Raw genomic sequence first — 15377 nt, forward strand, 5'->3', positions numbered from 1 at the left:
GATTTCCTGGAGGAAGGGGAGGGGAGGGCAGCAGCTCACAGGTATTATCTGCTGGTTGCCAGGGGGAAGGGATGGGAAGAAAATCTCCTTTTGCTTCTTAAAGATCTTATCATGTTTGGGAAAAGAAGAACCTTCCATCTCCCAACTAAGAAAGGCTCAAGACAGGAAGGAGGAGTCCAGGTCCCAGAAGTAAGGGTGGGGTCGGGGGGCTTCCTGGAGGAAGAGTCATGCTAGGAAAGTTTGCTGAGGCCACCAGACTGGTGCAGAGGTGGTCTGGGGACAGGAGTCGGTGGTGCAGAGGTGGTCTGGGGACAGGAGTCGTGAGGGCCGAGAACAGGTGTGGGTTTTGGTGGCAGAAATGGGAGGCCTGGGGAAGGAGGCTGCTCTGAATTGCCTGGTTCCTGGGATTGCAATGCAGGAGAATGGGTTCCCTCCCTGGGTCAGGAAGATCACCTGGAGAAGGGAACAGCTACCCACTCCAGTGTTCTTGCCTGGGAAATCCCATGGACAGAGATGCCTGGCAGGCTACAGTCCATGGGGTCGCAAAGAGTCTGAGCTACTAACCCTTTCACTTGGGATTAACGAGGTGGGTGGTGGCACCACAGTCACTTGGGAGGGCCCATTTGCAGATGGAGATTGGCTTCCTCCGTAAATAGGGGTTGGTCAGGTCTGGGGCCTGGGGCAAAGTTGGGACAGGCGACATCAACTCTGAAACCACAGCAGGGTTTTACGTCCACCCACGAAGCTCCTGGCAAATCCTTGCCCCCTCCTCTGAGCATGAGCCTCTGATTCTGCCTGGCCTGCAGGGACGTGCGCTGGAACAAGGGCACCATCCTCAAGGCCTCTGTCGACTACATCCGGAGGATGCAGAAGGACTTGCAGAAGTCCCGGGAGCTGGAGAACCATTCTCGGCGCCTGGAGATGACCAACAAGCAGCTCTGGCTCCGTATCCAGGTCTGGGCCTTGCACCTGGTCCTCTTGGGTAGCTTGACTCCTGACCTCTGGCCTGAGTCCTGACCCCAGGGGCAGTGCTTACACTTCTGCAATTGGAGATGGAGGGATGATCCCCATGGGGAGGGAGGACGTATCAGGATGTTATTGTTGGGTAACAAACAATCCCCAGCAACTTTAAGCAGCAGATGTCAGCTGGAGGGTCTGCTCTGCAAGACTCTCATTTTAGGATCCAGGCTGGTGGACAGGCACATCTAGAGCTGTCCCATGTCACTGTTAGGGCCCCTTCTGCTCACATTTCCTTGATCAATGCACGTGCTTGCATTGATGCATGTGCTTGCCCCCACAAGGGGGGCAGGAAAGGGTAAACCTACCTCTGTGGGAGGCAGAGAGCTGGAATTACTTGGCAGGGAGTGCCCACAGTGAGCAAGAGAAAGAACAAAGGCTTGGGAAAGTGTATGCTACCACCTAGAGCCATCTAGTCCTGGCTCTGTTGTTGAAGGCCTTTTGTCTTCTTTGGGCCTGACACTGGTCACCTATATAAAGGGCGATTGGACTGCAGCTTCAAAGATTTTCTATTTCTTATGGTAGATAATACGATTCACATTGCAATCCAGCACACATAGTCAGCTCAAAGTGAAAAAAAAAAATCAAAGTTTCATGAAAGAACCCTCATCCTTAATAGATGTGATGCATTCTGATAATTTCTAGTCTAGTCTAGTCTAGGCAAGTCTATTTCAATTAAAAAAAAAAAACAGAAAGAGAGCTGGTCAAGACTCAACTGTAGTGGTTTCCCAACCCACTAATGAGTTGCGACTTGTAGCTGGAAAACACGCTGGTAAAGACTCTAGAGCTACCCTATACTTGCTCCCAGCTGAGATATTTTGCCGTCTTGGGTGTCACAAAGGGAGGGTCAAGGGCAGCAGCGGGGGCTGGGGTGGGTGGCAGCAGGTTCCCAGGGGTGGGCGCCTCCAGCCTCTGTCTGTCCTGCCCGCAGGAGCTGGAGATGCAGGCTCGGGTGCACGGCCTGCCCACCACCTCGCCCTCTGGCATGAACATGGCCGAGCTGGCCCAGCAGGTGGTGAAGCAGGAGCTGCCCAGTGAGGAGGGCCCGGGGGAGGCCCTGCTATTGGGGGCCGAGGTCCCCGACCCCGAGCCACTGCCAGCTCTGCCCCCGCAGGCCCCGCTGCCCCCTCCAGCCCAGCCGCCCCAGCCACCGTCCCCATTCCACCACCTGGACTTCAGCCACAACCTGAGCTTTGGGGGCGGGGGCAACGAAGGGCCTCCGGGCTACCCCGAACCTCTGGGCCCAGAGCATGCCTCCCCGTTCCCCGACCTGTCCAAGAAAGATCTGGACCTCATGCTCCTAGACGACTCCCTGCTCCCGCTGGCCTCCGACCCCCTCTTTTCCACCATGTCCCCTGAGGCCTCCAAGGCCAGCAGCCGCAGGAGCAGCTTCAGTATGGAGGAGGGCGACGTGCTGTGACCTGGGCGACAGGGGCGGGCCTGGGGGCTGGGAGGGCCAGGACCACCGCCCCCCCACCCTCAGGCGGCACTTGTGTGTGAAGGAGCCCCTGCCCGGCCTCACTCCTCCTGTTGGCCCCCCCACCCCGTGTGGACATAGAGCCCGCTTGGCAGCCCGTGGGTTGGAAGCCCCCCGCCCGGGGGCAGCCCTCTTCACCGGGCCAGGCAGGAATAGGCCTGCAGCCCAGCCCCTCCTAGAGATGAAATCACGAGGGCAAGGTGAGGGGGTGCCGCAGAGGGGGACAGGGTGTGCTGGGGGTAAGAAGACATCTTACCTTCGCGCCTGGCCCCCCCACCAGTGAAGGAGGACCCGTTGGAGCCAGGGGTCCAGAAGTTCCTTCTCGGAGGCATGGACTGGTCCAGGGGTGCCCAGGCCTGCCTCTCTGGCACTCCCCCACCCACAGGTGGGGCCCCCCACCCCCCTTTGGTGCTAACAGCTCTCCTCCCAGTGGTGTGAGGGCGGGGGTGGCCAGAAGAGGGGGCGCTGGGTTCAAGCTAGAATGTGGGGTCACTGCTGGAAGAGCAGCTCCCCTCGAGGTTCCCCACTTTGTGCCTTTAGTAAACACTGTGCTTTGTACTGGCTTGTCCTGTCTCTTTGGGGGTGGTCTGGGGGCCAACAGAACTGGGGAGGAGTCAACCCAATGGGCTCACAGTTACAATGCCCCCGAAGGGGATCCGCGATGGGAGATACAGACAGAAGGGACTGAGTCCATCGCCTGGAACCCCCCAGCTCTCTAGCAGGGCCCCCTCGGAAGCTAGAGATGTAGCCTCACTTAGGGGTCTTGGGTGCTGCTGGGGGCTGTGTCCCTCCCCGCGGCCACAAGGTGGCGCTGCCGCCCCGCCGGTCTCACACCTGCAGCTGAGGCTTGAGTTGGCCGAGCAGGGTGACTGGGAGACCCCGTTGCTTGGAAACCAAGTCTACTGCTCCTGGGCACTGTGGGCCGAGGACTGTGGGCATGTTTCTCCTGTCCCCACCCCCAGTTCTCTCCTCTCCATAGGTGGGCTGCCTGCTCTGTGGGGGCAAGGCCCAGGACAAGCTCCCTAGGTTATAAGGGGCTCTGCCCTGTGGATTAAGGGAAAGAGGGACCCGTGTGAACTACAGTTTGGGAGGAGGTGGGACCGTAGGAAGCCGGGTGGAACCAGGGCGAAGGTACTGCTCCGGCACCCTCAGGCAGTGAGACCCCCCCAAACTCTTTCCTCTGGGCTAAAGTCTCCCTCACCCCACAATAGTTTCCGGGGTGCCTCTGCTCCAAGATCCTGGGACTTTATGACCTCACTCAGGGTGGGGAAAATGGGCTTGGGGCAGAGAGGGGTGAGGGGGTGAGCATCTTGAGCCCAGGGTGTCTGTGGGGAGGGAGGAGAGCGTCTTTACCAGGCTTTGCCCGTCTCTCTCTCTTGACTTCCCACAGTCTCTTCAGGCAAAGACGAAAATGGCTTCCCTCTCTTGGGGCCCTGTGAGGACAACGGGGCCTAATTAAAAAAAAAAAAATCCCGGGATGAAAATGGCTAAGAGGGCAATTTCCTCCTTGCAGAATGGGAGATCAAATCAACGTTGGAGCAATTAACATATGAGGGAGAGGTGGAAAGGGGGCCAGGCGTGTGGGTGCTGATGACGGCCAGGCCAGGGATTAATCTCAAGGTCAGATGGAGCTGTGGATGACTTTGTGAGTTGGAGCCCGCAGAAGCGCCAGCACCTCCTTCCGTTCCAGGCCCCACCCCACAGCCGGGACCTGCCCAGGGCCTGGGAGCCTTTCTCCTGAGGCAGGTCCTGAGCTCTGGCTGGGGGAGGCGTGGGGGCTGTGGAAACCTTCCAAGGCCCTCCTCAGGCCATTGAGGCTCTCTCCTCCCCCAATCTGTTCTCTCTTTTCACTCTGGGGACTGACTCGGGAGTAGAGAGCTGCCCTCCCACTTCTTCAAACAGCCCCTCAAGACCATGGTATCTTCACCTGCTACCGGCTTCCTGCCCCCAGGTTCCTTCAGCCTGGCCACCACCTGCAGCTTGGGAAGCAGGGTCTGGACGGCCCACGGGCAGTACTGAGGGTGTGGGTGTGGGTTCTTCCCACAAGAGGGCGCTCAGAGCCAGGCGTGGGCAGTGGCCAGAAGGTGAGCGGTCTCCGCTTGCTTGTGCTTTTCAAGCTACAATCCTACCTTTGATTTCAGCAGACACAGAGTACCTCCAGAATTTCAGCAAGCCACCAGAAAGTGTTCACGTATCTGAGACTGGTCTGTGCGACCCTTAGCTAGTAGCTGGAGTCGGCCAACAGTTTCTGACTGCAGGTTATGAACATCTCTGATTAACTAAGAAGAGGGTGCTGTCTTCATCCACACTCTTTACGTGGTACACAACACCTTTCCAGATGTCAGGTCCACGAGGGGGGAAACTGTAAACAGGTGGAGGAGGTGAGGACTGGTGTGAAAGCAGAGATGGACCCATTGAACCCCCTCATTTCACAGAGGAAGCCCCCAGCGACTAGAGAGCAAACAAAAATGTGAAAAGGCAGCGGTGTCTGGGTAGGGCTCCAAGCCAGGTCAGGGGAGGATGAGCAGCTGCAGCTCCTGTGGGTCCCCCGTGGAGCCCCAAAGCCAAGCAGGTGCACTGGGCGAGGGTCTTGCCATCCTCCGCTCCACTCCCTTCATCTGCTTGGCCTTCCCTGCCAGCTGCCAGCTTCCCATCTCCTGTACTGGGAGGGAGCCGGGATCTGAGGACAAGGAGCAGGACAGACATACTCATCATGCTGTATACACAGGAAGGTGGCTTTCCACCCCTGCCATCCGCGGAGCATCTCCCTACCCATTCAGACGGGAAGCCAAGAGTGGACTCCGGGCCCTGCTGAGAATGGGCGAGGCCTGGTGCTGGCTCTCAGCTCCTTAGTCCCCACCTCCTCAGCATGAGGAAGTCTTGGACATCCCACAGCATCTCTCCTTCGAGGCCTGGCCTGTCATCTGTAGAACAGGGCTGTCTGGGAAGTCAGAAGTGGAGTGAAGCCTGCAGCAGGTGGGAGGGTGGATCCTGAGTGGGGGAAGAAGATGGAGCTCAGAATGTTCTTTGGAATTTCTCTTTCCATCACCCACTGGTCCTTTAAATCAGAGGTTCTTCACTGTTTGGAGCCACTGGCTTGGATGAGAGTCTGATATATACTATGGATCTTCCCTGCCCCAGCCTCCTAAAAAACGAACCCTGAATTCAACCCTCCTGTTCCCAACCCATGCCTTCCTCCCCATCTCAAAGCCTGGGTTCCTTCCATGCCACCTGAAGCAGCTAGAAAGAGCCCCTTCAATTCACCCCTTGCCCCTCACTTCATGAGACCTTAGCCTCTCGGGGTCCAGCCCCCATCCACCTCTTGGGCTCCTCCAGCCTCATCTTTTTTCTTTGCTCTCTCTTTTCCGAGGGGGGCAGTGGAATTTATACAATATTTAAGCAGCCAGATCCGAGTCCGGGAAGATATTATTAATGTAAAAGGGACGGGCTGCAAATGCTTTTGGACCTGGTTACAATTAGAGGGTGATTTTTCTAAAGGTCAATGAATTCAGATAATATCCACAGGGGGGAGAGAAATTTAATACCTTTTTAGTGAATTAATTAATTATAATATTATATCGGCTTGGGGTTCTTTTCCAGAGTGATTAAGGGAGCGATCCGTCTTCTGTGAGGCCGGGGAGCGGCGCCTGCCGCCAGCGAGGACCCAGTCTCCGGGCTCAGGACGGGGGCCCTTCCCTCTCCTCTCGCTCCGGCTCTGTCCAGGGAGCTAGGGGGCTGAAGGCAGCAGGGGAGGCAGGCAGGACTGGGTCTGACCAGGGCACGTGGGGTGATTGGCAGTGCCCTGTGCCCTCAGCCCAGCCGTATTCCTGCTGCTTGCCGCTGAGCCTCACGCCATGACCTGAGAAGCTGAGGCATGGGTTACAGCCTCCTTCTTTACACTTGGGAGAAACCAAGGCCCAGTGGGTTCAGAGAATGGGCCTAAACCTCACCATGGGTTAACACAGACTGGGGTGGTGGAGCCAGCTGGAAATAACAAGAAGATTCCCCCACCTCCCACACCAGGCCTTCTGGAAAATCTCCCCTGGCCTGGGGTAGTTCCCCTTTTAGAAGAAAGAGGCACTTTCAGGGCATCACATGTGCCCAGGCTCTGCTTATACAATGTAAATGTCCCAGGAGTGCTGATAGGTCAAGTGAGTGTGAGGCCCGCAGAGGAAATAACTAAGATTTCTGTCCCTGGAGGGACCCAAAAGCGCCCCAGAGAGAGCATCTCCTCACCCACTTGTGCATTTATCCATGTGTTCAATCATTCAGTCACTCAACAAACATTTGGGGCATACCCACTCTTTTTTTTTCCCCTATCATTTTTGGCGGCATATCCACTTTGAGCCATCATGGACGGACTGAAATAGTCCCCCAGGCCATGCCTACCCCATCTTGAGCCCCAGGTGCTCATCTGACCGATGGAGGGTGGGCTGGGGAGACCTCCGTGGTCCCCTTCCACCTAGATGACAGTTCTCGCCTCCAGACTCCACCGGAGGGCAGGATGGCTGGGAGACAGTAACTGTCCATTCCCTCAGCAAACCCCGAGCACCTCTCACAGCTGGCTCTGCGCGGGGTACCGGGGATGCCCCAGGGGAATAAGGGACAGTCCCTACTCCCTGGTAGCCAATCCCCAAACAGGTGGGGGTGAGAAGACAGACAGGTGAACAGCCAAGATGATTCAGCGAGGGGGCGACAGGAAGACAGGGGTGACATTAACCTGAATCACGAGGGACTTGGCTGACAAGGAGAAGGAGGGGGTATTCTGGGCACGAATGGAGAAGGCCACTTGCAGACCAGGCCAGCTGGGGGGGCCCAGGTACTGACCGGAAGGCCGTTCCACGAGCACAGGTTCTGGGTCCAGGGGCAGGTCGCCTCGGAACCAAATGGGCCCATGTTGAAATGCGGTCTCCGCCACGGCTTGCTGGGTTAAGGCAGGTGGGGGTCGCGAGGTGACGGGGCGGGGTAGGGGTGGGGGAACGACTTTCTCTGTCTCCTCCCTTCAGTTAAGGGACTGCCGTCGCTACCACCCAAGGTTGTTGTGGGAATTAAAGGAATTGTCATTCAGTCGCCCAGTCGTGTCCGACTCTGCGAACCCACGGACTGCCCCCACCCCGGAGTTTTCCCACGTTCCTTAAAGGAATAACCGAAGGGAAAAGCCAGGCACAGCTTCTCGCTACCGTCTGGCTCCAGACTTAACTTCCAGGCGACCCTTGGGGGGTGGGTGGGCCCTGGTTGTGCCCGCAATCCTGTTTCCTCCCCAGGGGGGCGGCCCCCGGCGGCCCGAGCCTGGGGACCTCTCGGGCCGGGGGAGACCAGCGCCTCCTTCCCGCCTCGCTGCGCCCAGCGCCCCCTTCCCGCCTCGCTGCGCCCCGCGCCCCCTCCGCCCTCCCCCCACCTCGGCCCTGGCTGCCCCCGCCCCTCCCCCGCCCTCCCCCCACTTTCCGTGCGCGGCTGGCCGGGAGGGCCTTCCCATTGTACTATCTTTGGGCCCTAAATTAAAATTGATGACATCTTGAAATGAGCAGTGAGGGTAATTTTGCTTCTGAGCCGGGATGCTAATGAGGCCCCTTAATGGTGCAAACGCCGAGCTGACGGGTCGTGTGTCACGCGCGGCGGCGAGGGGGGTAATGGCCGCGGTAAGTGCCGGTAATTACACCCTGTCTCGCTGTATTTTGGCAGGCCTGGCGGGAGAGCGGGGGCTCCATCACCGCCGCCCCGGGTGCCCCCACCCACCGCGGGCCTGACAGCCGGAGATACCCGCCTCCTCCCCGCCAGAGCCCCCAACTCCATCCTCTCCCCAAACCAGGGGCCTGGGGCCCAGCCACCCCTCCAGCCCCATGCACGCACTGTGCAACAGCGCGCACACACACTTCCACGACTGTGTCCCCTACAGCCTGGGAACACACCCGCAGTGTGAACAGCACCTGCACACACACCCGTGTTCACCCACTCCCACCCCCGACACGCCACACCCTGGGAGCACACACGGCTCCATGTACACACCCTCGTGGTGCACACGTCTGTGTGCACACGAATAGTGCCTCCTCAAGTAGTGCGCATGCGCTGGGCGCCTAGGGTTTCGCGGCTCTATTCCTCTCATCCTCCGCACTCGTCCCATTTTATGATGCACACTCTGAGCCTCGGGAGATGAGGCAGCACTTCCAAGGTCGCACCGCAGACCGAGGCAGAGGCAGGAGTGGAAGTCAGGTTTCACTGTGCGGTCCTGGCACCCACCACGTGTCCTCTTGAGTGTGCCTGCCTATATAGTTCTCTGCCTACGGACACATACACGCCTGTACGTGCACGTGTGTTTATCACACACAGGTCACATATAACCTCCATGCACCCACATACAGCTACCAATGCCCTGTGTGGGCATTCACCCGGGTACTGTTGACACACAGGCGTGTGGGTGTACCTAGCACACACACACACACACACACACACACACACATAGTTACACACATGTGCGTATATGCTTGCATCATATACTGTTCACACTCTTCTGGCCTGTAGGCTTCCAGTCATGCAGCTGCTCCAGATCTGCACCTCACTTTCTAATAAAGGGGAAATAAGTCCTACATCCCTCCGAATAGTTAGCTTTTGTCAAGGCGTAATGACAGCTACACAAAGGTGTGTGATGTGTGCTCCTACAACACCGCTGCAGAAATACACGCTGGGTGCACACACAGACATTGTACACAGCACACACATTCTGAACACATGGTATCTGGGTTCTTCGAGCGTGTGACATGCGGCCTTTAGACACATTTCTGCACAGACATGATCCACATGCAGTGACCACACAGGCACAGCCCTGGGGTAGACCACAGGTGCGTAGCAGTGAAATTGGAAACCCCACAAAGCCTATGGTTTCGTGTCATGTGTATATCCTAGCCCCCCGCACCCCACCCTGGGCAAATGTCTATCAACCTGTTTATGGTAGAGGGTGAAAGCATGGACTTCGGACTTTGCCTGCCTGGGATCTTGGTCTGGGTCCATCACTTTCCTTGCTGTGTGAGGTTGGGTAAGTTACTTCACCTCTCTGTGTCTTGTTTTCTGCCTCTGTAAAATGGGATGGGGCTGTTTGAGGGCTAAATGAGTTAACAGATGTAAAGCTCTTAGTGCCTGGCACATGGACATTCCATTCACATTCCCATCAACCCCTTATTTCTTAAAGGTGGTATATTTTTACCATTGACTAGTAAACTCTTCAGAGAAGGTGATGGCACCCCACTCCAGTACTCTTGCCTGGAAAATCCCATGGACAGAGGAGCCTGGTAGGCTGCAGTCCATGGGGTCGCAAAGAGTCGGACACGAGTGAGCGACTTCACTTTCACTTTTCACTTTACTTCATTGGAGAAGGAAATGGCACCCCACTCCAGTATTCTTGCCTGGAGAATCCCAGGGATGGGGGAGCCTGGTGGGCTGCCGTCTGTGGGGTCGCACAGAGTCGGACACGACTGAAGCGACGTAGCAGCAGTAGCCTCTTAGTTCAGTTCAGTTGCTAAGTTGTGTCCGATTCTTTGCGACCCCATGAACCCCAGTACGCCAGGCCTCCCTCTCCATCGCCAACTCCCGGAGTCCACCCAAACCCATGTCCATTGTGTTGGTGATGCCATCCAACCATCTCATCCTCTGTCGTCCCCTTCTCCTCCTGCCCTCAATCTTTCCCACCATCAGGGTCTTTTCAAATGTCAGCTCTTCACATCAGGTGGCCAAAGTATTGGAGTTTCAGCTTCAACATCAGTCCCTCCAATGAACACCGAGGACTGATATCCTTTAGGATGGACTGGTTGGATCTCCTTGCAGTCCAAGGGACTCTCCAGAGTCTTCTCCAACACCACAGTTCAAAAGCATCAATTCTTCTGTGTTCAGCTTTCTTTACAGTCCAACTCTCACATCCATACTTGACTGCTGGAAAAACCATAGCCTTGACTAGATGGACCTTTTTTGGCAAAGTAATGTCTCTGCTTTTTAATACGCTGTCTAGGTTGGTCATAACTTTTTTCCAAAGAGCAAGCGTCTTTTAATTTCATGGCTGCAATCACCATCCGCAGTGATTTTGGAGCCCAGAAAAATAAAATCAGCCACTGTTTCCCCATCTATTTGCCATGAAGTGATGGGACTGGATGCCATGATCTTAGTTTTCTGAATGTTGAGCTTTAAGCCAACTTTTTCATTCTTCTCTTTCACTTTCATCAAGAAACTCTTTAATTCTTCTTCACTTTCTGCCATAAGGGTGGTGTCATCTGCATATCTGAGGTTATTGATATTTCTCCCGGCAATCTTGGTTCAAGCTTGTGCTTCTTCCAGCCCCACATTTCTCATGATGTACTCTGCATAGAAGTTAAATAAGCAGGGTGACAACATACAGCCTGGATGTACTGCTTTTCCTATTTGGAACCAGTCTGTTGTTCCATGTCCAGTTCTAACTGTTGCTTCCTGACCTGCATGTAGGTTTCTTAAGAGGCAGGTCAAGTGATCTGGTATTCCCATCTCTTTCAGAATTTTCCACAGTTTATTGTGATCCACACAGTCAAAGGCTTTGACATAGTTAATAAAGCAGAAATAGATGTTTTTTCCTGGAACTCTCTTGCTTTTTCGATGATCCAGTGGATGTTGACAATTTGATCTCTGGTTCCTCTGCCTTTTCTAAAACCAGCTTGAACATCTGGAAGTTCAGTTCACATATTGCTGAAGTCTGGCTTGGAGAATTTTGAGAATTACTTTACTAGTGTGTGAGATGAGTACAATTGTGCGGTAGTTTGAGCATTCTTTGGCATTACCTTTCTTTGGGATTGGAATGAAAACTGACCTTTCCCAGTCATGTGGCCACTGCTGGGTTTTCCAAATTGGCTGGCATATTGAGTGCAGCACTTTCACAGCATCATCATTTAGGATTTGAAATAGCTCAACTGGAATTCCATCGCCTCCACTAGCTTTGTTTGTAGTGATGCTTCCTAAGGCCCACCTGACTTCACACTCCAGGATATCTGGCTCTAGGTGAGTGGGAGTGAGCACACCTTCATGATTATCTGTATCGTGAAGATGTTTTTTGTATAGTTCTTCTGTGTATTCTTGCCACCTCTTCTTAATATCTTCTGCTTCTGTTAGGTCCATACCATTTCTGTCCTTTATTGAGCCCATCTTTGCATGAAATGTTCCCTTGGTATCTCTAATTTTCTTGAAGAGATCTCTAGTCTTTCCCATTCTATTGTTTTCCTCTATTTCTTTGCATTGATTGCTGAGGAAGGCTTTCTTATCTCTCCTTGCTATTCTTTGGAACTCTGCATTCAAATGGATATATCTTTCCTTTTCTCCTTTGCTTTTTGCTTCTCTTCTTTCACAGCTATTTGTAAGGCCTCCTCAGATAGCCATTTTGCTTTTTTGAATTTCTTTTCCTTGGGAATGGTCTTGATCCCTGTCTCCTGTACAATGTCATGAACCTCCATCCATAGTTCATCAGGCACTCTGTCTGTCAGATCTAGTCCTTAAATCTATTTCTCACTTCCACTGTATAGTCATAAGGGGTTTGATTTAGATAATACCTGAATGGTCCAGTGGTTTTCCCCACTTTCTTTAAGTCTGAACTTGGCAATAAAGAGTTCATGATCTGAACCACAGTCAGCTCCCGGTCTTGTTTTTGCTGATTGTATAGAGCTTCTCTATCTTTGGCTGCAAAGGATATAATCAATCTGATTTCGGTGTTGACCATCTGGTGATGTCCATGTGTAGAGTCTTCTCTTGTGTTGTTGGAAGAGGGTGTTTGCTATGACCAGTGCGTTCTCTTGGCAGAACTCTATTAGCCTTTGTCCTGCTTCATTCTGTACTCCAAGGCCAAATTTGCCTGTTACTCCAGGTGTTTCTTGACTTCCTACTTTTGCACTCCAGTCCCCTATAATGAAAGGGACATCATTTTTGGGTGTTAGTTCTAGCAGGTCTTGTAGGTCTTCATAGAACTACTCAACTTCAGCTTCTTCAGCGTTCCTGGTCGGGGCATAGACTTGGATTACTGTGATGCTGAATGGTTTGCCTTGGAAATGAAGAGAGATCATTCTGTTGTTTTTGAGATTGCATCCAAGTACTGCATTTCAGACTCTTCTGTTGACTATGATGGCTACTCCATTTCTTCTAAGGGATTCCTGCCCACAGTAGTAGATATAATGGTCATCTGAGTTAAATTCACCCATTCCAGTCCATTTTAGTTAGCTGATTCCTGGAATGTTGATGTTCACTCTTGCCATCTCCTGTTTGACCACTTCCAATTTGCCTTGATTCATGGACCTAACATTCCAGGTTCCTATGCAATATTGCTCTTTACAGCATCGAATCTTGCTTCTATCACCAGTCCCATCCACAACTGGGTGTTGTTTTTGCTTTGGCTCCATCCCTTCATTCTTTCTGGAGTTATTTCTCCACTGATCTCCAGTAGCATATTGGGCACCTACTGACCTGGGGAGTTCATCTTTCAGTGTCCTATCTTTCTGCCTTTTCATACTGTTCATGGGGTTCTCGAGGCAAGAATACTGAAGTGGTTTGCCATTCCCTTCTCCAGTGGCACATTCTGTCAGACCTCTCCACCACGACTGGCACATGAAAGACCCCAATAAATGTGGGAACAAGGTATATATCAGCAACCAAGGATGCACATCAGGATGTGAGAGGTACCGAGGGGTGGGCAGTGCAAGGCATAAAACAGTCCCCCCTTAAGCCTGAGGTGGTCAGGGAGGGCTGGCTGGAGGAATAGAGCTTTGAACTAGCCCTTGAGAAGAACTGTAGCCACCGTTTATTGAACACCTACTCTGTGCTGGGTCCCGCACTAAACCTTGGTATGAATTAACCCCTGAGTCTTCTGTGACCCCCAGGAGGTGGGTACAGTCATGTCCACATTAAGAATGAGGAGAGAAGGGCCCAGAGAGACTAGGTAACTTGTCCAAGGTCAGGAAGCCGAGAGGCAAGAGGAGAGGAGGGCCTGGGAATTCCAGGTGGAGAGCAGCATGTGTCAGAAATAGAGCAACAGATGGGAAAACACCCTGGGGTCTTTCCTCAACACACTGTAACAGTTTCCAGATAATGAGGGAGGGGAGAAGCATCTGGAGGGGGTTTCTGACCTAATTGCTGTGTCTCTAGCCTCTTGCGGGGACACCAGGGACCTGGTGGAGGTGGGGTGACTGGCATTGCCCAAAGATGCTGGAACATCTCACCTTTTCCTCCTCCCTCCACCAAGGACCAGATCGGGAAGGGGTAGGTCATCCTGAGAATCCCCTCCCTGGAGACCAGGCCTGCCTCCCTGGAAAGGGACCAGAAGGGGACCAAGGAGGGCAAGAAGGTGCAGGAAGAGGCCGTGAGAGGCAGTGAGCAAATCTCTATCACTAGTCCTGAAGCCAGCACGGCTGCACCCCAGGGGCCGGTCCCTTGGACTCCTCCATAAGGAATAAATGCTCACCAGGGGACTTCCCTGGCTGTCCAGTGGTTAAAACTTCGCCTTCCAATGCAGAGGATGCGGGTTTGATCCCTGGCAGGGGAGCTAAGATCCCCCATGCCTTGCAGACAAAAACAAAATAATGCCCCCTCCAAAAAACAGAAACAATATTGTAACAAATTCAATAAGGACTTAAAAAATGGTCCACATTAAAAAGAAAAGACCTTTAAAAAAGTTAAAAAGAAATAAAGTATGTTGTATAAAAAAAAAGGGAGAGGGTGCTTTCCAGGTGGCGCTAGTGGAAAAGAACTCGCTTGCCAATGCAGGAGACACAAGAGACACAGGTTTGATCCCTGGTTTGGGAAGATCCCCTGGAGTAGGAAGTAGCAACCACTCCAGTATTCTTGCCTGCAAAATTCCATGGACAGAGGAGCCTAGAAGGCTACAGTCCACGGGGCTGCAAAGAGTCGGACACAACTGAGCACACACATTAAAAGAAAAATGTTCACCAAGGCCCCCAAGGTTCTCCCCAGATGGGCCACAACATCCCTTTTGGCCTCACGGGTATAAAAGCATCCCAGGGCCTGGCGGGCTGGTCCACTCATCATCCTTGAAGAGACCAGAGATGTATTTTTCACTGTTTGCACAAGCTCTTGCCATTTGCGGTACCTTTTTGGATACCCAGCCAACGCAAGTGCTCCGTCCTCCACAAAGATCTCAGTTCAGGCACTTTGGGGCTCATCTACAATGCATCTGCGTCTCAAGTCCTCAGGCCAATGGCAGAACATGAATAAAGGGATACACCTCATCCACTAGGGCAGCTCTCTGGATAGTTGAACTAAGCCCCTGTCCCCTGCCCTCTACAGGGTCCTCCCTCTCTCCTGATCCCAATCTACTCAGCCACCTGCCCGCTGCTCTCCAATGCCTGCCCCCAGCAGCCTTTACTCCAGACACTGAGTTGCTTTCACCCCTTTTTCTAAATCCCAGCGTGCCCAGCCACACTCCCCACGTGTGCTGCTGGTCCTCCACATCACCGTCTTTCATGGTGCCCCCTTGCCAATGCCAGGAAGGAGCATGGAAGAAGCAGGCCCCCAGCTGTGGGTTAGCACCTCAACTCCTCCCCTTCCGGTGGTAAGAATTTGGGGAAGCCCTCCACCTATATCATTTTTTTCCTTGTGTCAGAGGAGAGGATGGTCACAGTCCAACCCCCTAGTTTGGAGATGCCCTGGGGTGGATGAGCACTGTCTCCCACCCACTGGTGTGGATAGCACCTGGCCCATGGTAGGCAGAGGAGGGTGTGTATGTTGTGGGATCATGTCTTCTGTTGTCCAAATCAGCACCATTTAAGAGTGTGGGGAGTGGAGGGAGGACTTCCCTGGGGGCCCAGTGGTTAAGAGTCTGCCTACCAATGCAGGGGACACGGGTTTGATCCCTGATCTGGGAAGATCCCACATG

At 53.7% G+C, this 15377-nt stretch overlaps 1 protein-coding gene across 3 annotated transcripts in view; it reads left to right on the forward strand.

The window, feature by feature from the left end:
- Positions 1–3052, forward strand: part of TFEB (transcription factor EB) — a 48376-nt gene extending 45324 nt beyond the window's left edge. For all 3 annotated transcript variants that reach the window (XM_020886999.2, XM_070456453.1, XM_070456454.1), the window contains exons 8-9: positions 807–954; positions 1949–3052. In XM_020886999.2, coding sequence (XP_020742658.2) covers positions 807–954; positions 1949–2437 — 637 coding nt within the window. In that variant the 3' untranslated portion in view covers positions 2438–3052. The remainder of the gene's footprint in view (positions 1–806; positions 955–1948) is intronic.
- The last annotated feature ends 12325 nt before the right edge of the window (positions 3053–15377 follow it).

The sequence above is a fragment of the Odocoileus virginianus genome, chromosome 27 (assembly GCF_023699985.2).
Source record: "Odocoileus virginianus isolate 20LAN1187 ecotype Illinois chromosome 27, Ovbor_1.2, whole genome shotgun sequence".
Lineage (NCBI taxonomy): Eukaryota > Metazoa > Chordata > Mammalia > Artiodactyla > Cervidae > Odocoileus > Odocoileus virginianus.